General features: G+C 44.1%; 1 protein-coding gene across 1 annotated transcript in view; it reads left to right on the forward strand.

Moving 5' to 3' along the window:
* Positions 1–22,298, forward strand: part of HHATL (hedgehog acyltransferase like) — a 141,670-nt gene extending 119,372 nt beyond the window's left edge. Inside the window, exon 12 of the mRNA XM_086941090.1 lies at positions 22,022–22,298. Coding sequence (XP_086797216.1) covers positions 22,022–22,143 — 122 coding nt within the window. The 3' untranslated portion in view covers positions 22,144–22,298. The remainder of the gene's footprint in view (positions 1–22,021) is intronic.
* The last annotated feature ends 2,746 nt before the right edge of the window (positions 22,299–25,044 follow it).

Genomic DNA, 25,044 nt, shown 5'->3' on the forward strand with positions numbered 1-25,044 from the left:
CCAGCCTTACTGTTTCTGCACTTCCTAATCTTAGTTCCCTGCTAAGATTATCTCGTGCTACCCTACAGCTCTTGTCATACCACCCTCTAGCCACCTGGGCTTTTTTCTTTTTATTTGGGGCTATTGTTTTGACAAAAAAACTTTGAATTTTGGAAAAGAGTATCTCATGGGCAGCCATCATATAGTCAATGAAATCAGTCATCCCATGATGGGACTTAATCTTGACGACTTCGCCCACCACTAATTCCTTCAAGGTCTCTATTTTGGAAGTGTCTTCTAAGAGCATACTCCACTTCAAATGGCGGGAGTTATTTGAACTTACAAGGTCTTGCGTAACCATGTGATCCCCACTTGGATGCTCGGACATTTCATGGTAGGGATGTAGTGTCAGACACAAAGGATTGTGGTCACTTTCGATTTTATCCTTCACTTCCATATCTACCAATTTATCCCACGCCCTTACATCCAGCAGTATATAATCTATCCTGCTGGCCGATCGGCCATTATCAAAAGTATTTTTCCCCATAGGATCTGACGGTGCCCGACCATTGACTGCTCTAAGACCTCTGGAAAGACAAAGACTTTTCAATTGGATTGCTACTGTGCTCCATTTTCTAATTGCTGGGATATCTAGTTGAGGGATTCTCCACTTAGTATCCTCATCTTCGGCCAGGATCCTGTCCTCCTCGCCCAAAGGTTCGAAGGTGGTGTTAAAATCCCCGCCTATTATTATATGGGTTGGCACTGGTAGCATTTCAATATGATTCTCGAGGGACGTTAGGGTCTCTGATGGTTTGCCCCTGACAACTCCCCTGGAATAAAGATTAAACAAAGCTAGTTGTTGACCATTTTGCCAGCTAATGTCAAGTGCCAAAATGTCATTAGAGGGTATAGACCTTTGTTTAACCGAACAATTCAAATTTTGGCGTACCCAAATTAACAGGCCCCCAGAGGGACGTCCCACTCGATTTCTTATAGCCGGGACGTAAAAGTTCAAATACCCTTGCCTGAAAATTGGTGTAAGCGACCAAGTTTCTTGGAACATGATAATGTCATAATGGTCGATAAAGTCGACCCAGTCTGGAATGTTTAGCTTGTTTGTAATTCCAGCTATATTCCAGGAGATAATGGATAATTGCGGTTTGGCCTTTTGGTGGCATGTCTGATCAATATCAGGGATATTTAATATTTCTACAGAATCTATTCCTAGGGCTACAGTTCCACTCAGTGTAGGTAACTTCTCAATTACCCCTAATGTTCTTTCTTGTTCCATCTGAACTGTATTTACTTCATCTGGGACGGAAGTACTGGATACATTAGAGGTCAAGAAAGAATTATCTGATAGAGGCTCATCTGACGTGGAAGTCTTAACATATCCTTGGTCCAACTGGAATTCTAGAGGGACGGGAGAGGCACATGCGAGTCAATCACACTCGTTTAAGTCAGTTAACACAGAGTAGTGGTTATCCAAATTTAGCCCCCACTCGCATGCTGGATCAGTCCTGGCCCTTCTATTTCCCACAACTGTCCACTTTGTTCTCAGTATGCTAGGTTTAGCTACTAGACCTCTTCTACTATAGAAGAAATCCAGTGTCAGTGGTACTATTTCAGCTGTCCTACGTTGTGGAGGGAGGATGTTCCGTAGGACATCAGGCAATACTTCAGGGCCCTTGAAATTCAAAACCACACAATCCCCATGGAATTTCTTTGCCTTAGTGCCTATCCACCTAACCCTTCTTGCTGTAAGCAGATCGTCAGATAGTTTTTCCTTGCCCCAGGGAGTTATGTGCATGTTGCTACTAAGCCACTGGAGAGCCTTGTTTCTTAAGGAATCTGGAGACTCGATCTGTCCAGTTTTCAGCAGAGGTGTGTTTGCGAGTACTAGAATCAGGGGCGAGGCTTCGACAATTAGTTCAACTGGGGCAGTTTCTGGGTTTGGGATCTCAGGGGTAGTATTGCCTACTGGTTGTGCTGCATCTAAAGTGAGGGCCGTGTCAGGGGTATCACCGTGCATAGAGCTGGCTTGTTGGATTTGCTCAGATGGAACTTGTGGGCCTGCATTCATGTTCACCCCGAGTGATTTCCCTGTAGTCTCCATGTGTTCAAATTTAGTTGTTATTAAATTTGAAATATCCCCCACCCCCTCGTTAGTTTTCCTTAGGAGGGTCTCTGACTTGTTGACCTTATTAGCTAGTTGGTCTACTTTTGATATGAGGGGTTTCATTAATCCTGACAATTTGGACTCTAGTATACCCATAAGCTTATTTAAGAGGGTGTCCTCCCCATCTGCATTTCCATACTCTTCCTCCCTTATCCCATCTTCCGCCCTTTTCTTTGTTCGTCTAGGTGGGGTTACAGGTTTGTTCTTACAAGAGCGTAGGCCACCTCTTCTAGGTGGTGCCTTGGTAATCTCTTTTTTAGCTCTTGGTGCAGGGACCGGTGTGGGAGGGGTATTGGTCTCTGTGGCTAGCTCCTCAATTGTATCAGATTTGTTTGGTTCTTCTAAATTAATTAGATCTACAAAGGGGTCGAGTTGGTGGTCATTAGAGGCCATGGATACATTAATTGTAGAGCGATCATTAGGGTCCTCAATCGGGTCGGTGACAATAAATTCATCAGTGACAGACTGAAATACCCCTGATTGATTAATTTGAGCGCAGGGTGGCGAATCCATAATTCCTAAAGAGGACCTCCGATTATTATTGATTTTTGTCACTACCTGGACCAGATAATTATCCATAGTATTAGCCGGGGTGGCAGGCGTTTTTTGCTTCGACATGATGAACACACAATTGTGAGCAGCAAAGCCCTGGCGATATATATAACAATAGTAGGCCAATTATACTATGAGTGTAAAAGTGTGTAGTCTTACCACAGGTAGGTTTAGAGGATAGGGGAAAGAGGGGTGGCCCAGTCCAGTCTCTCACAGTCTAGAACGGGCTAAAACGGGCCCGCCCTTGGCCCGGGCTTCGCCCGGCGTCCCGCGAGACGGGGGTGACACCCAATTTATGCGCCTCCTGGCGCTCGAATGACGCGACCAGCGTCGCCGGGAATGATGGGAACTGTAGTTTTTTAGGCGTCCCCAGCACCGTGCTCCGCTCTGCTATCAAACCCACAGATGACACAAGGGGCCGGCGGCGGGAGGCGGGTGGGCGCGGACTCTGCTCCTCAGGTGCTCCAGGAATAGGACTTTTGGCAGCAATTCAGCTTACTGTCAGGAACCCCACTCGACCGGGGTGACACCCAATTTATGCGCCTCCTGGCGCTCGAATGACGCGACCAGCGTCGCCGGGAATGATGGGAACTGTAGTTTTTTAGGCGTCCCCAGCACCGCGCTCCGCTCTGCTATCAAACCCACAGATGACACAAGGGGCCGGCGGCGGGAGGCGGGTGGGCGCGGACTCTGCTCCTCAGGTGCTCCAGGAATAGGACTTTTGGCAGCAATTCAGCTTACTGTCAGGAACCCCACTCGACCGGGGTGACACCCAATTTATGCGCCTCCTGGCGCTCAAATGACGCAACCAGCGTCGCCGGGAATGATGGGAACTGTAGTTTTTTAGGCGTCCCCAGCACCGCGCTCCGCTCTGCTATCAAACCCACAGATGACACAAGGGGCCGGCGGCGGGAGGCGGGTGGGCGCGGACTCTGCTCCTCAGGTGCTCCAGGAATAGGACTTTTGGCAGCAATTCAGCTTACTGTCAGGAACCCAACTCGACCGGGGTGACACCCAATTTATGCGCCTCCTGGCGCTCGAATGACGCGACCAGCGTCGCCGGGAATGATGGGAACTGTAGTTTTTTAGGCGTCCCCAGCACCGCGCTCCGCTCTGCTATCAAACCCACAGATGACACAAGGGGCCGGCGGCGGGAGGCGGGTGGGCGCGGACTCTGCTCCTCAGGTGCTCCAGGAATAGGACTTTTGGCAGCAATTCAGCTTACTGTCAGGAACCCCACTCGACCGGGGTGACACCCAATTTATGCGCCTCCTGGCGCTCGAATGACGCAACCAGCGTCGCCGGGAATGATGGGAACTGTAGTTTTTTAGGCGTCCCCAGCACCGCGCTCCGCTCTGCTATCAAACCCACAGATGACACAAGGGGCCGGCAGCGGGAGGCGGGTGGGCGCGGACTCTGCTCCTCAGGTGCTCCAGGAATAGGACTTTTGGCAGCAATTCAGCTTACTGTCAGGGAGTTTCCCGAAATGCATTGGGCCTTCTTTAAGTTGTGATAATGTCATAATGTGTTAATAATCCAGTGACAGTTATGTTTTTTCAACTATGTACAACAGTAGTGTCATATTGATTTTGTTTTTGGTATAAGCAAATACCGAGTTTATCAACGGTTGTTGATTATTGACAATGTATATGAATACATAAAACAGAATTTATAATTTTTCATATTGTGCATTGCTTGATTGATTATTGGAGACCCAGACTAAGCACATTTTAATGTCTTTTCATTGATATACTTTATAACTTGTTGTGCGTTTGGTATACTAGTGGTGATTCCACCAGATGTTGTTCTTTCAATTAGGCTGGCTGCCTTCCAACCAAACAGCACACACACTTTGCTAAAATAGCCTAACATACGGAGTACTTAGTACTTAGAGAAGGTGTGCGCAGGCAATTATCTCATTGTTTCAATCATTTTAATGCCATCTATGCTGTGCCTCAACCGGAGCCGGCCCCACTGATTTTTCGCCACCCACCGAGGGTTGATATAACCTTACCTGAAGTGGAAGATGGCATTAATGAGAGTATGGGGAGTAAGGCGCTGGCCCTGATGGCCTACCCATCGATATCATCAAAATAAACTTAGATGTCTGGGCTCCACTTCTTTTAAATGTGTTTAATAATCTTACTGTTGCTCCCCTTCCTTGTACTTGGTCTACAAGCATTATCGTCCCTATTTTTAAAAAGGGAGATCGTTCACAACCAAACTGTTACAGGCCCATCTCCCTTATTGATAATACGCTAAAAATACTTGGTAGGATCTTATATAATAAGATTCTATGTTGGACCGAGGATAATGGTATCTTGGAACGCTGCCAAATAGGTTTCCGTAATAGGGTCGGAACCATTGAGCAGTGCCTTAATTTAAATTTAATCTTGGGGAAATACAACATCGCACGTAGATCGCCAGTCTATCTCGCCTTCATGGACCTGTCCTCTGCGTTCAATTTTGTAAATAGATCAAAGATCTGGACAGCTCTTTTGAATTACGGCTTAGACGAGCCCCTTGTGCACTTCTTAGCTTATCTGCACAAAGATCTGAAAGCTTGTGTCAGAATTGGCCAGGGGGGCGAAGTAACAAATACCTTTAAAGTTCAAAGAGGGGTTAGACAGGGATGTGTTTTAGCTCCTCTTCTTTTTATTATTTATATTAATGGTCTGCATAAAACCCTCACCCACGACGTCCCGAAAATCTTGGGCAACTCCCTCCCCGTCCTGCTTTATGCAGATGATGCGGTGCTTATGGGCCGCACACCGAATGCTCTACGCATTCTGGTGAAGGGATTCGTTGATTATATGGAATCCCTTGATTTAAAAACTAATTTAAAAAAATCCTTCATCATGTCTTGTGGCCCTAACAAACGACAGTTAGGTAGTATCTCGGTAGGTACAGACAAATTAAGGTCCACTAATAGTTTTTCTTATTTAGGTGTGGTCTTTGCTGCGAACAACTCCTGGACTGAGCATATTGCTCACTCCAGGAGTAGGTTCTCAAAGGCCATCAATTCAATCCTTAGCCTACCCCGTTCCAAACACACTGGTACTCTGTCCGCTATCTTAAAAATTTATAAAGCCCAGTGTATCCCCGTGGCCACTTATGGCGCAGAGGTTTGGGGTGTGGCCAAGAGTGGACCTATTCAAGTGGAAGAGAATAGATTTCTTAGGAAGATGCTCTTTGTTCCTATCTCTACCACACAATATGTCTGTCACAAGGAGTTACATTTGAATTTTATCGAGGACTTTATTCGGGCTTGTCCTGCCTTGCTTTGGCTTTCTATTTGGAAGAACCCGGCGGCTTCACTTTCCAGAGATATTATTTCTGATTGTCGGAACTGTGATAAAAGTATGAATATCCCCTGGCTCTCTGGTGTGTATAACAGTCTTTGTAGCATTAATTGTGGGAATGTTTTTATCAAAAATACTCTTGATAATCTCCCACATAAAAATGAAATAAGAAATGCTCTATACACATTTTACGCTGAAGAAAGACTAGACAGGGAATCTTCTAAGACTCCTGTTTCATCATATCTGACCTTTGATTTCTTAACCTCACCCTTGCCCCATTATTTGACACTTCCAATGAGCCAATGGGTACGGGGTTTATTATTCCATTTAAGGGCAGGCGCAATCAAATTTGCACTTTGTTTTCCCCTCGGCCATCAGAAAGAACTTGATTTGTTTCCCTGTCCGTGTGATGGCTCGAGTGGACAATCCGCGTTGCATTTTTTATTCTTCTGCAATTTTTACATGGAACATATTAAATGTTTTTTAACTCCCTATTTTAAAAAAATGTAAAGCCCATCAGCTTGGAAAATGCATATCAAATGATATTATTTATGGACAATGATGAACTTATATTTCGCATTGGCACTTTTTTGCGTACAGCTGTTCGAGCTAGATTAACTATGCATGATTTGTGAACCTGTATGTAATTTTTGTGAATTTACGATGCTTCTTTTTTAACTGTTTTGTGAACTTTTTATGTTCCTTTTTATGCACTTGTACTTTTATGGATACCCTGTGATCCGAATAAAGTTTTATTGACTTGAATAAAACTGGCAGAGCCAGCTGATGTTTTTGGCTTGTTGGAATACCTCACCATCTGTCACTTACAGTGAGTGACACCTTTAAAAGGGAACTTTGAGGAGGGCAAACATTGGGCACAGACAAAAGTACTGGGTCCACCTACAAAAGTTTTTGTATACACACACACACCTATAAATATCTATATTCACTGGGAAAAAACAAAGGTTAAACTAACTTTATAGTTTGGGGAATATGTCAGTGACAACATTAATGTTCTGCACTCAAAAAAATACAGAAGTTACTGGTTGTATTTAGCAGAGGTTACTATAACTTGTGCCATCGCTGTGCACTGCTTATGACCTTGTATATCATATCCCACAAGACATGTTCTATGACATCATTTATGACCTTTCAAATGACATAATTGATGACATCACTGATGGCATCCTTCAATGAGTGTGTTAATTTGTTTTATAGTGTACATAGTGGTGGGTAACTACCATACTACTTTTCTACTTCATTTTGTACAGCCTGTGTCCAGCTAATGTGTGTAAGTGATTCCAAATCGCATGTGCTCCTAACGCAACAGTGGTGTGTAGAGGTATTGAACATGTTATGAATATTTGTATTGAAGAGTAACTCTTTTTGTGCAGGCCCCACAGCAAACACCCCACAGGCAGCCAACTCCACACTGTGCACAACCTTTGGCCATGTGCAATGGGGGTTGGCCAAAAGGCTTAGCCTGCCACTCGGCCCTATGGCCAAAACCCCAGCAGGCAACCAACACCACACTGAGGACAACCTTCGGCTGTGTGAGCAGCGAGGGTTGGCCGAAGGGCTTGGCCTGCCACCAGCTGTGAACCTTATACATGCACATTCAATGATGTGAATGGTGTAGGGTTGGTCTTCAGGGGTAGGTTAGCCACATAGGTTCTCTCTCCATTCCCAAGGGCCATCTGTTTTTTTAAAGAGGCAGATGGACCCCCTCCCCATGCCTTATTTGGTCCCGGAGACGCCATCCCCTTGGCCTCTTGACATTATAGAAGGGAGGAGAGCCATGTGTGTGGCTCTCCTCCCTGAGCCTTGTTACGCCCCGGGGGATCTCATCCCTCAGAGCTGTATTTTATACAAAATTATAAAATAAAACATAGGAGGAGGACGTGAGGCCCCCTCCTTGAGCTTTTTGGGCCATGGGGACCACATACCGGGGCCAAAATCTAAGGAGAGGTATTGTGCATAAAAGTCCCCAGAGACCCATCCCCCGGGGGAAAAAACAAAAAAAATAGGAGAGGGCAGTGTAGCCACCCCTTCCAAACCTAATTAGGTTGCAAGGACTATAGCACCAGGGGGGATCCTTATTTACATCCAGATCCTTATTAGACCCCACTCTCGGACCACATGACATTATAAAGGGGTGAGCTGCGCGGTCCACCCTCCTGAAGCCTATCATGGCCCCAAGGACCCCATCCACCAGAACCTTGCCTTATTTAAAAGAAGAGGCAGCCGCGCATACCCCCTTCCCAAGTCTGTTATGGCCTCGCGCACCCAATCCCCTGGGGCCTCAATTAATTATAGGTGGGTGCCTCAGTGCCCACCCGTGGCACCCACAAACATCTTGTTGGGAGACACAGGGGAGCTCCAGGTTGTCTGTGGCCCCAGCCAGCTCCTAGGAACTTTTAAAATGCTCGGGAGCAGGGCAGCGTGACCCCCCTCCGCTTAAAAAATACTTTGGCCCAACATGGAAGGTGTTCACATGGCCAAATACTGCCCAGGGGCTCAGGCCGCATGACACCCTCCACATAATAATTCAGTTGGGTGCTGGGGGTAAGGTCGCTGGCGAATATGGCTCAACGGGGAGGGCCACGTTCCCCCTTCTCATTATAATTACATTGGGCCCAGGGTATTAGGTCCTTCGGGCCAAAAGCAGCGCAGTAGGAGAGCCACACGACCCCCCCCCCTTTATTAAATACACTGAACCCCAGGGGATGCGGTTCCTGGGGCCCAAAACAGCCCAGGGTGGGGGTGCTGCACACCTCCTACCTAAATTAAAGACTGCCACTTCCATGAGTCTCACGGGATTGCTGCAAAAAAAATCTCTATATTTTTTCTTTTAAGTTTTGGCCTAGGGTCTAGGCCATACCCACTTATATAATTTATTTTGAAACTTCAGGACAGGGGACTAAGTCCCCAAGTCCTCTAATGGTATTTTCTCATGTTGCTGCCAGCCAATCAGAGCGCTTGCTCCCACCGTAATCTGACTCCCACAGAAACAATATGACCAAAGGGAACAAAAGCTCCCTGAGCCATTCAGAATGCTCTCTTTTTAAATTGGTACTCCAACAGGACTCTCAAGAGTCTCTTGTGGCTCCAACCATTCAGATATACTAATATTTTTAAGCCTTAATTTTTTTTTAAAGTGCTGTACCGACTGACACCAAATCACAATAAGCAAATCTGCCGGACTAAGATCTAACATCCTGCCAAATTTGTTGTAATTCTGTTCAGCTGTTTTTGCTGTAGCCCTGCTTAAAGAAGTCCATGGAAAATGCAGGGCTATTTTGTGTTTTGGGACCCGCTTTTTTCTCAGCTCACGCTTGATAGATCACTCAAAAAATTTCCATGCACAAACTAGGCAAAGAAGAGCATTTTTTAGGAAAGATTTGTTGGGATTCATCAGACAGTCCAACGGTATTAGCAGCACAAAAAACACATTTCCTATGGAAACACCGACCTAAGTTTAACTACCCTATGGAAACGCTGACCTAACCATAACTCAATGAGAGTGTCGCGTGAAGCTGGCGGAGCAAGCCAGCAGTAAATCTCTGTCCTCCCAAACAAAATCACACGCACATTCAGAGAAGGAATCGCCATCAGATTTATTCTGTGTGTCCATGTATCAGGAAAGAAACAAAACGCATGTTGGCTTTTAAGCCTTGATCACATGACCAGCTGCGGTAGGATTTTGCTTAGGTATTGTGCCAAAATAGAGAAAGGACAATTGTGTTGAGAACAATCAGAAGCCATCTTAGAAATATAAACAAACAGCAGAAATCAAACTTATCCCCTGTATATAAGAAGTAAGATATATACTTTGAACAAGGAAAATAACGCAGCCTTGTATTACATCACATATCCAAAATAAGTAAATAATAGATCATCTTATTATTCTGATAAAACATATCGTGGACATATTTTCTGCATCTTATTCAATAGTAGAAAACATATATATTAAGAAAGTTACAAACCGGATATGGTTACCCAGGACCGGCTTTAGCGCTGGTGGCACCTGGTGTGATGGTGTTTGTAGGCGCCACCCCTTGGCCTCCTTCTCTACGGATTCCCTCACTACCACCTTACCACCTTTTAACAGTGCCCCTCAAGTCTCCATAAACACTCTCTCTCACATGCATTTTTTTTGTTTTCTAGCAGCACTCATACTAATGTAGGGTGTCAGAGCACCTTACATCACACACACATTACACAGAGGCAATGAATTATGTGTGTGAATCTGTGTACAGGAAATGTTACATAAGACTGAGGACTACAAGGTGCAGGAGTCACATGTCATCTATAGTGATAGACAGTATAGTTTGAGAGTGTTTGGTTTGGACAAGCACAACCTCAGAATTTAAAAGGTAACACCTTGGTTGGGGGTTGGCTTTACTAATAAGAATTGATTTCTACCCAATCTAACCCCTTTTGCAACATTAGGACAGTGAAAGACTGAGGAAAAAATCATAATGCTCTTATCTATACTTTGCAGTTTGCAAGTAGCTCTTTGATCACAGTACATAGCTAACTGTTCCATATTAGGATTGAAACTTATCAAAAGCAAGTAATAAAAGGGCCTCTCTGACATAAGCAGTAACCCACTGACCTATTTAGATTATATGCACTTAGTGATCTGCATGTTACACGTGCTTTGCAGCAGGCATTTTAACTTCCTTCGCTACTTTATGATGAGTCAAAACTTCCACTAGACAAAACTTTGATCTCTCTGCAGCGGGTCCATCAATCACCAGACTTATCTTGACATTTGTATGGTTGCCTGAAAATTAGTGGAGGCAAGGAACATGGCTGGAGGTGCTTTTCAAAACCATATTGTACTTGAAAACCCGCTGCCCCCTCCCACCCCCCAAAGTCAGCGCCCAGTGTGGTGGCACTGATCGCACCACCCTAGAGCTGGCCCTGTGGTTGCCATCCAACACAATCTGACCTGCTCCTGATCTGAACAGTATATCTTGGATTTCTATGTGCCCTTGGCTTGCACAGTTTACGTGCTAAGCCAACAGTTACTTATATTCCATCTGTCGCCACGAATCCCTGTTCAATCTTCCCTAAAATTCATTTCCCCTTGTGTGCCACCCAATATGTGATGTAACGAAGATTTCAAATGTTGTGAAAAATAAAGAAAAATAGTGAATAGGTATAGGGTGCCTCACGGAAGTAACACCATGGGAGTCCACTGGTTGGTTCTCACCAGTGGGCTCAGGTTCTCATCATCAGCACTACCATACCATAACAAACAAATGTGCGGAAAATGTGAAATAATGGTAAAGCAATAATGAAAAGTGTGAAATGCTTGTGATGAGGGCGCTAGGATGTATCTCCCTAGTGCTCCCTCTATCTGACCCCTGAACTAATAAAATGGAATCTAGTCATTTGAGACCACCTCATTAGATTTAAAAACGAGATAATCAACCACTAGCTATCCTGCTTTATTTGTGCCGTAGGTCTGCTCACATTAAAAGACACTCTGTTGCCTTCTATCTCCGTAGAGGGCCAACATGTTTCATTGACTGTTGAATTTCTGGCAATTTCTTCAGGGTGAGGGTCAGTTTTCACCACACTGCAGCCACTTCATGCGTGATTTTTACCACTTCACTGCCCCAATTGGGCATGCCGGTGACCCCCGTTCAATTTTGGTCACACTCCATCGGTATCTACCCTGGACTGCTTGCCGTCAGCCGGGTCTAAGGGAGTGCTCTGCTTTTCATCGTCCGCTTCATACCAAATTCATTAAAAAGTATCTCTCTAGCCCACCCAAATGGGAATCTGCGGCAATAAGGCAGATGTCAAATATAGCAACACCCTGTTTTCAACCAAGAAGGGGGGTTGGATGGTCAGAGGGGGGAAGAAAGAAGGAAGGGAAAAGGCAGATGAAAGGAAAAAAAGAATGGGGATCAAATGTAACAGAGAAAGAAAGATGGTAGGTTGCAGAAGAGTTTGTATAGAAAACCTACAGCAGGCAAAAGCCTACTCCATTCCTTCAGCAGCCACCAAGATGTCCTTAAATGGAGTATTCCCTGTGATGAGCTCCTAAGGGTGAAAAGGAGTTGCATTACAGACAAGGCTTTGGAAGTGGAGCAAGACATTAGAATTCACAGGTTGAGGAAAAGGGGCTACCCTGAATGGGTGCCTCCCTCCCTTCCTTTTACAGACTCTGTGAGGCATCACATTCATCAACAAGTACTAGTGACTCTCCAGCAACCCACAACTTCCAACTTCATGGACTCCTCACTGACACTTTCGTCTTTTCACCACCCAGATGGCTATCTTCTGCTCACTTTGCAGAACACCTGGAACCAAAAATATATCTCTTGGAAATCACTAACATTATTACCTAAATCATTTTTATCATGGACTTCAACCTTTCACAAGCAAAATTCTTGGCAATCTGTTCACCTTCCCTGCCTCTCATTTCCTCTTCCATTAGAGACCAGTGGCCCATCATGGACCCACGCAGGCCCCGCCCACCCAGGAAACGCGAGCCATTTACCGCCATAAGTGTGATGGGGATGCTCAGACGTGGGTCCCAGGCACTCCACACCACTGGAGTCAAGCTAGCCGGGCTGATGAGAGGTGTTACCTCGAAACCGGTCCGGTCCTCGGATGCTTGATTCAGTTCTGGGAAGGACATGGCTTTTGTAGTTCGGACAGGACTGTTCCCATGGGGCACAGGGTCAGAGCTGATTTGCATATCGCCATTGTCTAACCCAGGGTGGTGTGGAGTGCAAAAAAACGATGGATTTGGGCCCAGATCTTTGGACTTGGGTGAATGTGTGACATTGATCCACATTCTGTCCATCACCTGTTTTGTTTGCATTTACCACTATAGGTCTGCTGTACACTACCGCAGACCTGCACATACCCACAGGCGGAGCCCCGAATTTACCGCTATTCCCCCATGTGGGAATGTGTGGTTGGTATCACCAGAGCACAGAGTCGCTGTTGACAATTGACACACCTCTGATTTAAGATATCTAATTGTTTGTATGTCTTTTTCATGTGTGTCTGTCTCCCTTTCCTCAACAGGTGCATTTTAATTTTTGCGTGGTCTCCAAAATTGCGAGTACCTATCATTTTGTTGCACTTTTTTGACATAACTTTTTGCTTTCACGTCCTTCGGTAGGGTGGGCCTTAGCGTGTCCATACCGCCGGGGTTTAGTACACTATAGGTCCTGACGAATGCCAGGTAAATTAACACCAACAGTGGCAGAAACATGTTGACCAGCACGTAAATCTATAGGAAACAAGCCATTCAATCTATTTGGCTCAGTTTTCCTACACATATTTTAATATGTCTTATTGATCAGGCAATAATGGAATTTTTTGATACAATTAAGACATTTTTAATCTCACCACTTACACTTCCTTTATTCACCTATACAACCACCTAGCCACTCACGACTTCACATTACCCGCTCCGCAGTAAATCTGGCATTGAAGCACACTGGGGTGGCACTCGCCCACTCCCAGTGGGGCCCAATGATGAAGCATGTCACCGACTAGGTCGGTGAGTGAGGACTTTCTATAACACCAAATGGGTGTTGTATTTCTTTTAGTGCTCTGAATCGCCTTCCCTATGAGCTACGAACACTCTTTTGTTGTTGTTTTCCATCATGGACCAAGCCAAACCACCCTCACACCACAGTACCTCGCTAATAAGAAACTTCCTAAGGGAACATTCAAGCTATACCCTCCTAGGTTGCTGACTATTTCCCTGTTTTTCACTGAATATCAACAACAGATTCAACACCACCCTGAAAACCAACATCAACACTCAGCCTCTGGTTAAGCTGAAGTCCACTAAACCAAAGCCTTTCACACTCTAAGACACCAAAAATTCTATCGACAAGCAGGAAAATAAATGGATCAAAATCCAATTCAGCAATGATCTCATTAACCTGAAGACAATTCTCTTCAAGTGAAGGTACCTCACCACTCCACTGTGGCTAAATCCCCTGTTGCAAGCTATCCATAACAGACGCATAACCTTCAAAGTCATCAACCACTGAATCAGTCTGTTTTCCGACTCTCTGATATTGTATTTGACAGATAGGCACTATGTTATCAATCAGTTACAGAAAATAATCAGGCACTAAAGTGACTCACCAAACAAACTCTGACTTTTCATCACCTTTCGCCATAAAGATTCAAAAATGGCCCAAATCGAAGATTCTCTTTAATCACAAACCTTGCTGAAATCCAGGCCACCTGCAAACCTCCAACAGGACTACATTTTCATATCCATCATGATATCATACCTAACCAGAGACACCTCCAGAGAATACTCCACACCCCCTCACAGATGGAATCTCTGTTGATGAACTGAAATCTAACGAAGAAAGTAAATCTGGGTCCCACCAGTACTCAGTGTGCCTTTCTACCATGTCAAAGAAGTCGATAAGGTACATTTCATGGTGTATGTTCAGGGCACATCCTTATTTTATTGTGATATTAGTGACATTTTTAATCCCTTCACAATTGTCCACCGTTCTGTTACCCTCCCCGTTTAGGTCTAACTTGGCAGATGGCGCTAAGACCTTTTGTGGGTTTATCAAAAATGTACACTGATCTCACAGCTGGCCCATTTATTTACCATTGGCTGGCTTTACTGTCACTCTCATTTACTTGCTTCTTATTTAATGGGCTGCCTTCCTGTTCTTGTGTTTACCCCTGCCCTGGAGCACAGCCATAGCTTTGATTAGCTGAATTATATCCTTCCACTGCTCACTTTTAGGGAACTACTTTTTTGCTTTTGATTAAGCACTCTATGAGAGTGCATGTTTTCCTAGCTCTCTACCTCGTGTGCTCCTCCTCCACCAAATATCTGCCCCTGCTCTCCCTTTTAGTCTCGCTCACCTGAGCTGCTCATTCACTCTCTTGTGCTTTTCCCACTGCACTTTGTGTTGCTCTCTCCCTCGTGAGCTGCTCACTCACTCTCTTGTGCTTTGCCCACAGCACTCTGTGTTGCTCTCTCTCTCATGAGCTGCTCAATTACTCTATTGTGCTTTTCCCACTGCGCTCTGTGTTGCTCTCTCCCTCATGAGCTGCTCACTGACTCTCTTGTGCTTTCCCACTGCACGCTGTGTTGCTCTCGTGAGTTGCTCACTCGCTCTCTTGTGCTTTTCCCACTGCACTTTGTGTTGCTCTCGTAAGTTGCTCACTCACTCTCTTGTGCTTTTCCCACTGCAATCTGTGTTGCTCTCTCCCTTGTGAGCCGCTCACTCACTCACTTGGGCGTCCCACTGCCCTCTGTGTTGCTTTCGCTCTCGTGAGTTGCTCACTCACTCTCTTGTGCTTTTCCCACTGCACTCTGTGTTTCTCTCTCCCTCGTGGGCCGTTCACTCACCCTCTTGTGCTTTTCCCACTGCACTCTGTGTTGCTCTCGCGAGCTACTCACTCACCCTCTTGTGCTTTTCCCAATGCACTCAGTGTTGCTCTCGCGAGCTACTCACTCACTCTCTTGTGCTTTTCCCACTGCACTCTGTGTTTCTCTCTCCCTCTTGGGCCGTTCACTCACCCTCTTGTGCTTTTCCCACTGCACTCTGTGTTGCTCTCGCGAGCTGCTCACTCACCCTCTTCTGCTTTTCCCAATGCACTCAGTGTTGCTCTCGCGAGCTACTCACTCACCCTCTTGTGCTTTTCCCACTGCACTCTGTGTTGCTCTTGCGAGCTGCTCACTCACTCTCTTGCGCTTTTCCCACTACCCTCTGTGTTTCTCTCTCCATCTTGTACTTGCTCGTTCATTGCTTTTCGCAGATTCATGGTCTTTCAGATTATTGCTGATGAACCACTCCGTTTTAGGAAATGCACTTTAGTGCAACCTAATAGTATTTTCTTTGATTTACTGATCAAGTGGCACCCACAGTACTGCCTTAAACAGTGTTTCTGCACTTTGAACATATATGCAAAAGATGACTTCAACAATATATCTGCGCTTCTTGGAACCTCTTGCGCTTCATTCTCCAATATTAGATTGCTTTGAAGACTTTAATTCCTAGAAAAATAAAAGATATTTATTACAAATGTTAAACATTTAATCATATCTTTATCAAGTTCACACCTTCAAGACCAAATTAATACCTCTGCATGTCCTTCTTAGGTTCCCACATGATTAAGAATTCGAATTGAGCAATGCTTTTAATCCTTCGCTCACTCTCTTCATATGTCTACCGTCATTGTTTTGTAATGTTTTAGGCAGTTCTAGGTAAGCATTTGCAAATGAAAGATTTGATGTGATACTTTGTCATTGTTGACTGAATTTGGAATCCCTCTTGCACTATCTAGTAAAGCTTGGCCATCTGAGTAAAAAATTACATTTAATGAGAATGAATAGTTTTCCTTTTGCATACAACTTTCCTTCATGATCTAAAATGTTTTTGAAATTGTTGTCGATGACTGCACATGAAAATCTACTCAAAATCTTTCCTTCATCTATACAGTCTTTGCCATCTGTACCCTGTCACTGAAGGTGAAAAAAACACAAGGCCCACCATTAAATTCCGATTGCTCCTAGCGAAGAGGTTTATTCTGATCAGGGCGGACTGTCTGTACGGGGAATCGGGCGTTTCCCCGGAAGGCTGGAAGGGTGGGGGCTGGTTTTGCAGCAGTTGGAGCCGGTTTTGCAGCAGTGTTGAAATATCGTCCAACCCCCCCTAACAAAAGCAGTTGTGCTTCACATTTGGAAACACCACCCCCCACTGGGAGGAGGGTGGGGGGGGGGGCTAGACCGTCAAAACTCCCAGGGCTTCTTTGGGTTTCCAGCCGGCCCTGATTCTGACGAGGAGATAGATCACACTGGTGGGATGGGTGATGCAAATTGTATGTTGACTAATGTCAATCCCTCCTCTGAGACATCTCTTATTTTGATGGGGGTTAGAGAGTTTGGAAACTGGCACAGCATTTTGAAGAGAGTCCAGTGTCACAGACTGCGATGTTCTGGATGCCTATGATAAGCCGCGGGCATTAATTGCCCTAGTGATGGCATCAGATACAAACAAAAGAGCATCCTACCTGCCACTCAGCAAATGTTTAGGAAAAAATACACAACGTTGCTCTCTATACTTTTTTTCATTTTTTAACCTTTTGCCAGTATTGCTCAGGAAAAGAGTGAATTTCAGTGAGGAAAGCACATCTAACAAGTATATTTTGCACAATAATTTATAAGTTTCACTAGGCAATATTATCACTATTACCGTAGAATGATCTATCCCAGCCTCATTAGGAGTTCCCCAGATTTAGGTGCAGGGACACGGCGGTGCCAGATACCAGCAATTCTGGCTGGTATTCCTGTTCCTTGTTACAGAGATTACTTGGTATTTTCCTCTGAGTAGAGATGACTTGTTGAGCCAGGAATACGAAGTCCAAAACGAGGGCCCAGATTTACTATTCTTTGGCGCAAGGCAACGCTGGGCTGTCTTGCGTCAAACGGATAAAGACAAAGGTGGAAATTGACTAAGATTTTGTGCCGTGTTTGGATCACAAAGTGGCGCAAATTTGCCCAAAATCTTTTTTTCCCAATATACTTTCCAACACTAAACTTGTTTAGCGCAGGAAATAACGGAAAAGTAATGAGAAGCAGCGCTGCGCTGCTTTGCATTACTTTGCGCCCAGGGGGTGTGCCAAGGGTGGTGCATAGGCGTTCCCAAGCAGCCAACCAAGGCTTCTAACGCTAAACTAAAGTTACTAAATAAAGTAGATTGGGCTTAGCAGGAGAAAACTGCGCCCTTTTCAAGTAGGAAGGAGACATGCTTACAGCGCACATACAAAGTGGGGAAATTGGTAAAGTCAGTCTATTTTGTACTGGAAAGGTTCCTTCCAGGACAAAACCTATGCTAGACTCATGGAGACACCCTTGCACCATGGCACAAAGGTGTCTCCGTGGCACAATGCAGCTGATTTCAGCTCTGCCGCTAGTGATAGAGGAGGAGAGTGCCTTATTTTAGTAAATAGCGTCCTCTCCTCGTCTCTCCTTTTCATGTAGCGCAGTGCAGAAGTTTTGGCTGCTGCAGTGAGATACATGAAAAATGAGTAAATCTGCCCAAAGTGTGCCATATCTACTAGGATAGTGTGCATTTTTTCATTCCCCCAGCGCCGGCCCACGTTTGGCAGCCATGTGGCAATGCACACACCCCATGCCATAGTGCAAGGGCGAGTGTGTTCTCTCAAGCATAGGTTTCCTTATGGAAAAGATCCCTCCCAGTTCAAAAACTATGCTTTAACCCCTTCGATGCGGATGACAAAGCCAGCTCGTCATGGGTGTTACCTGCGCTGCGCGCATGACGAGCTGGCTTTGTCACGTTACCCGCGATTTTCACATTTCAGCGCGCAGAGGGAAAACCCGCTAGCGCGCATGCGGTTAAGGCTTTTCTGACTTTGTATGTGTGTATGCTGTACATTGCAGCAGACATGTAAAGTTGGAACCACAAGGAGAAGTTAATAAGTTTCTCCTCGTTACAGCTGTTTCAAAGCTCAAGTCCCTGTCTACCAATGTTTGTAGAATGCCCCCTTGAGGCAAAGTACCCTCAAAGTAGTACATAGCGCAACGTGCGGTACTCTGGGATACTATCCAACACAAATCCTGATTTGCATTCAATAGTAAATCAAGTTCTTCCACTTTGCACCAGGTTTGTATCACAAAAGTGACGCGAACCTGGTGTTAAGCGTTAGTAAACCTGAGCCAGGTGGGATATCTGTCACGTTTGGGACAGAGTAACCCGCCTCCAAACTCCAAATCACTACATTTGGTGCTGTAATTTACTAACTATAGAGTCTACCCACACAATATGCATTACATTACTCCACAGTGCCTAGAAGTAGCAGAAGTGTGGAATACAGGGTTACATAAAATACAAGTTATTATTCTCATCTACCTGGAATCTATATTCAATTTTATAAAGGGCTGTGGAGGAGAAACATAATGCCACCTGTCCAAATGGAGTGACTGTGCAAAGTACAGTCTTGTGTCCAACTGTGCCAACCACTGCTGACGGGTCCAGTAGACTATGGAGGTCTGTGTCCCTGGTATGTGGGGTTCCTAGTGAACCATTGACATCTTGGAGGATGGTTTGGGATGCTGGTGAAGTTGGGTATGAAATTAGTTGATTGTCTTTATGGATTTAAAGCAGTTCAGTGACATTGTTTTCTACTATTTTGTCAAGGAATGGAGGGTATGTGGCATGGTCTTGCTCTGCCGTACCTTACCGGCAGAAGTGCACGTCTTTCAAAGACACCGTTGCCTTGCATTTCTGGACACACAAGTCAATACATCTTACATTAGATATTAGTACATTGGAATTTTGAGCGCTCTTTTTAAAGACAATGGAGTGCTCCGGGCTTCTACTGGCTGGTAAAAGCTCGGAGAGCAACATTCCAATGTTTTTTTTAATTTCACAGCTGTTCTTGTGAACAAAGACCTCCCGAAGCACGAGGGGATTTAAACTCCCTCGGGCCCTGAGAGGCCTTTGCTTTTACAAATTAGAACATTCTGCCCTTAAGGGGTGGAATGTTCTAATGGCCTTAGAGGCCTCCGTAGCAAGTTCTACTGGACATTAAAAGTCTGCTCCCTTGTTAAAGGCCCGAGTCGAAGTTGGAGCAGGCCTTTAATGGCAGGTAGAGCCCACTACTTAGGGCTCTGAGGCTATAATATACCACCTCACATTAACACCAAACAAACAGCTTCTGCTGAAATCAGATGCTGGGTGCAAATGTTGGCATGTAGTGCGAACTGGACCACCGATAGCTTTTAGTCACTTTGTGGCACTGCAACAGGTGCAGATTTACAAAAAATAGGACAAAACAGTACATGAATTAAAGTTGCAGTGCTGCATTGCGTAAGGTGAGAGAGCAGCATACAGCCATATATTCTTTCCTTGTGGTGGCACAGAAACAGGATGCCTAGCACTACTCACATACCTTTGCACCACAGTTCAAAGTTGTGTGCATGATGTCTGGCAGAGTTTCTGTACTGGAAAGCTACCCTTCCCGTAAAAATCCTATGCTTAACCCATTTTGATAGCAATTATCACCAAGTTTTTGGGCACCACTCAAATGTAATACAGTCAATTCCGGTTTCTCAGAGTCCTGTTCCAAGTAAGAAGTCTTGATATTTACTCAATTCGTATTTATTTTCTTATATCAATTTGTCAAGAGAATCATCAGCCAACGCGTTTCGTTCTCAACACCAGAACTTCTTCAGGGTGTATGTAATTGTGAGCACCATGCACCATGATTTCCACAAATGTATTTCGGATCCTTTCTAGATTTGAAAAATCAAATCGGTGTCTTTCGATCAACAATTTATATCTGAATTCAACGTAACTGAAAGAATATATATGTCTCTCCGTTCAATTGTCGATTTAACAATTCTTCACAGGATTAATTTAGGGGATATGATAGTCCGACGTCAAATACCATTGCAATAGAAAGCCTTGTTCAAGGTCTTAGAATACATAGATGTGTATTCTCCTTGGTATTTCAAATAATCATCCAACACAGTATGGTCAAAAATCGTAATATTAGTCGGAGTTCGTGATACTAATCACAACCACTGAAACGGGGCCATGTACGCCCATACGCGGATCTACCCCTCAGTCCGGGACCTGTTTGAATCGCGTGTCAAAAGATTTTGATAGCATTTCACACATTCGATGTGTGCTGTGCATGGCAGGTAGTGTGTAAGCACGTAAGTATAACCCAGTGCACTTTAAAGTGGCAAAGCACTATTTGTGGAAGGTAATTTAAGGGCAACTTTCCAGGGCAAAACAATAAGGCCCAGATTTGCTAAGCCTTTGTGTTGTCTTTGAATCACGCAAGGCTATTCAAGGGCAACACAAAGGCTTCAGTAGAATTTACAAAGCCACATACACAGTAATTTGCGCCACCTTGCGTAGTTTTGTACAGAAATGCAACCCAACGCAGCAGCTTGCACTGTGTTACATTACATTTGGAGCTGGTAGGTGTTCCATGGGTGGAGCTTGGGCATTCTTTGCATCCATCCATGGATTGGAAGCAATTCCAGATTTAGAAAGGTTTGTGAACCTGGAATTGTCAAATCAGTACGCCTGCCGGAGGATGGGGTAACAAGGAGAAAAATCTTTTTTCCTCCTTGTTATTTCCTCTTTCTATGCTTGATTCATTCCTCATCATATATAGAAAGAGAAAAATGACTCTATGGATTGTTTTTTTGCAGGAAGGTATCCCACACAGTGTGCCAGTGCAAGGAGAGAGCAGAAATGGCCCATGTCTGTGTAAATATGGCAGATTTATGCTCTCTCTCTTTAATGCAATGCAACACAGCAAGCTCCCTTGCTTCGCTGCATTGTGTGAAATAATAGTAAATATGCCACTAAATACTTTATCAACACTTTGCATGACTTTGCATGATTCTGTAGAGGCCTGAAGGGTTGATAAATGTATCACAGATGTCCATCTGCCATGTTTTGAGCAACACAAATAAATCTCCAAAAAATGCCTTTTGAGCAGTAGTCTTAATATATCAGTATGCATTTTGTGAAAAATTCTCATTTTACATTCCAACCATTATGTGGCTGACGAGGTGTGACTCTTTTTGACATATGTAACTTCCACGAAATATCCAAATTCCAGGGTTTTTTGGTTTTTGGTGAAGTGCAACAATTTTACGAATGGATTTCATTACCTGAGGGCAGCACACTCCCACCTTCTAGTCTTATCTTGTGCGCTGTTCCTAAAGAGATACTTAAATAATAGCTTAAATAACTGTGCTCTCCAGGCATTTTTATGTGATTAAATGAATGTGTTCTATATAGCCATGTCACAGCTTTTATGACGCATATGTATGTTATAAAATGCTTTGCAATCCATTGACTCCCTGGCAGTGAAAAGGTTTAGTAACTAATTAACTAACTAAATGAATATATTTTTTTTTAACAAATGTCATTCACCATTTTCTCTGGGCTTGTGGTCCACATTTGACATGTGTCTTACTTGCCTTCTTCAGGTTTCCCCATCAGCACCCTGTCCATCTGGTTCATCAGCTACTGCGGCGTTCAGCTGATCAAGGAGAGGGAGCGAACTCTGGCTCTGGAGGAGGAGAAAGCCGAGAAGCAGAAGACCTCATAAGGGCCACATTTTAAGGGCCAACCACGGTTGCTTCAGTAGCTCTCGTCCTATGATGACAAATTTTCAAGCGTCATGCAATCCTGAACTTTACAAAAAATGTACAAAGTCACATGTAGCAAAAAGATCTACTTTAAATAAAGATTTTCTATATGACATTGAGGGGAGAGATACAGGTATGACCTCAAATTCAGAAGACCATCTGCTTATTTGTCAGATAGTAGGTTTGTACTGGGTTCCACATCACATTTTACTTTTTTAGTAATTTCCCTGTTTTCAGATCAGTATTACTTGTTTGGAAGATTGATGATCACCTGAATATCTACATACAAGTTTGGTTGGAGTTCTCATGGAGTTTCCTTCTCCCTCTTCTATGGCTACATCTGAATGGCCATGGCTCTTCTACAGACAAGATCCAGAATTTCTGTCTCCTGACACTTCCACCTGCTACAAAACCGTTTCCCTATAACTTCAACTGAGAATGCCACACACTGAAGTTATCAACATCGTCTCATCTTGGCCTCTTTTTAACAATCACAAAATTTCAATCATGCATTTAGGATTTGCCACCTTGCGCTACCTGAACAGGGTTGCTGGCTTCAGAAATCCCAAAGCCCAAATCTGTGAGCCTTTCTTGACTTGTTTATCAATATCAATGGGGGACCCAAGTATTTCAATTGGAATCTAATTCAACCAAGTCTACACCGACACTAATCTTAGGGAACGCATTTGGCCAAGACTTACACCAATCTTAGAGAAAACTTTGGGCTTAGACCTACACTAATCTTAGGATACGCATTGTGCCTAGACTTACACCAATCTTAGGGAACACTTTGGACCTAGACCTACACTTATCTTAGGGTACGCATTGGGCCTAGACTTACACCAATTTTACGGAACACATTGCGCCTAAACTTACACCAATCTAAGGGAACACTTTAGGCCCAGACCTACACTAACCTTAGGGACGCATTGTGCCTACACTTCCACCAATCTTAGGGAACACATTTGGCCTAGACTTACACCAATCTTAGAGAAAACTTTGGGCTTAGACCTACACTAATCTTAGGGAACGCATTGGGCCTAGACCCACACTAATCTTATGGGACGCATTGGGCCTAGACTTCCACCAATCTTAGGGAACTCATTGTGCCTAGACTTACACCAATCTTAGGGAACACTTTGGGCCTAGACCTACACTAACCTTAGGGAGGCATTGGGTCTATACTGGCATAAATCTTAGGGAACACATTGGGCCAAGAGCGACATTATTTTAGGGAACACTTTGAGCCTAGAGCAACATTAATCTTAGGCAACGCCTTGAGCCTAAAGCAACATTAATCTTAGGGAACGCATTGAGCCTAGAGTGACAGTGAGTCTAGTGGACGCACTGGGCCTATTCCACATTGGTGTCATAATGAGTTTTGTATAAGGGAGGATTATCAGCAAATTGGAGCCAGCTCCCTAAAAACACTGGTGTTTGGAAAGCTTTGCCTTTCCATTTTACAGTCATTTCTCTAAATCCTTTCAAAAGAATGGCGTAGCCAGAGAACAATACCTTTTAGAGCATCTTTGTGTTGACTGTTGAGTTCTGGAAATATAATAATTTGGCCTAAAATGTTTTTTATTTTCATGGAGTCCAATTTTCTAACAAATGAATTGGTAGTTCCTGCAGTCAAATCCACCTCTGTTTCCACCATCGAAATTCAAGTTGGCTTATGTCTTTTTGAATTTTCCGCAAATTAAACTACTTTACAGCCAACTCCTAGAAGTGAGTTAGGAAACACAGTTGTAAGAACAATATTGAAGAACAATGCTGCTACTCAAAAGAACATTCAATGCCCTTTTTTTATTTAAAGGAATTGTAATAAACTTTGTACCAACGGCATTCCAAATTTGCTAAGTTGGCTTCACCAACTTTAAACTTGTTTTTTTTTTAAACCTACCCAACTCAGCAAAATACCACATAAAGAACATTTTGTTCAGAAAATAATCAATTCTGTTGCAAATAAAATTTTATGGGAAAAATCCCAAGCAAGAACTTCTCTTAAAGAATTTTCTCCCAAACATTCTTTCTTTCAACACAGTATTAAAAATACATATTGATTTGGCCATTTGGCCACTACATTGAACACCTTCAGGATAGAAATCTTGTAATGATTTCTGTCTCCTTTGTCCCGCGCATTCTGCGACATATTTCATCTTTCAAATACAAGTATTCCCGCTTCCTTTCACAGGTTTCTAATCAACCTTGAGAATAGTATATGACATCAGTTCTTAGAAACATTTTTTGATCTGAAAGGTTAAGGGCAGCTTCCATGTCACGCTGTTTGCATGAGGTGGTGGAACCAGGGTAAACTGGGAAAACCAAGTAGCCCTGGCAATGTTGACAGACCAGCCCCCGGCTGCTCTTGCTACTGGGGACCGATATAGAAGCACTGCTGCAAAACCCGCCCCCACTCTTCCAACCTCCTGGGGAAATGCCTCGCCTTGGCTGCAGAACTACTGTGAGGAACAAGCAGACAGGAATGTTGACAGATTTTTCAGCAGTCCACAAAGTACAATTTTGGTAGCTGAAACGCTCCTTTTGTACTGAAATAAGACCATTTGTTTTCATTTTTTCATTACCTTTGTGCCACCAGCAAGTGGTGCCTTAAGGGTGCTACCTTATCTTGTTCATGTGGCAGCCTTGAAGGCATTCAAGTAGGAGTTATATCCAGGGGTCGGCTATTGTAGTATGACTTTACACAATATGCTGCAGTGGATATACTTGGAATCATTAGGAGTAGGGTAGTAAGTGCTGTGATAATCTGGTAATAACATTACTAAATTTGGTAATGTACCATTAGCTCAAGATTTAGGCCCAGATTTAGTAAGATTCTGTGTCAGGTTTGAGTCCCTTTT

The sequence above is a fragment of the Lissotriton vulgaris genome, chromosome 10 (genome assembly GCF_964263255.1).
Source record: "Lissotriton vulgaris chromosome 10, aLisVul1.2, whole genome shotgun sequence".
NCBI classification, from domain to species: domain Eukaryota; kingdom Metazoa; phylum Chordata; class Amphibia; order Caudata; family Salamandridae; genus Lissotriton; species Lissotriton vulgaris.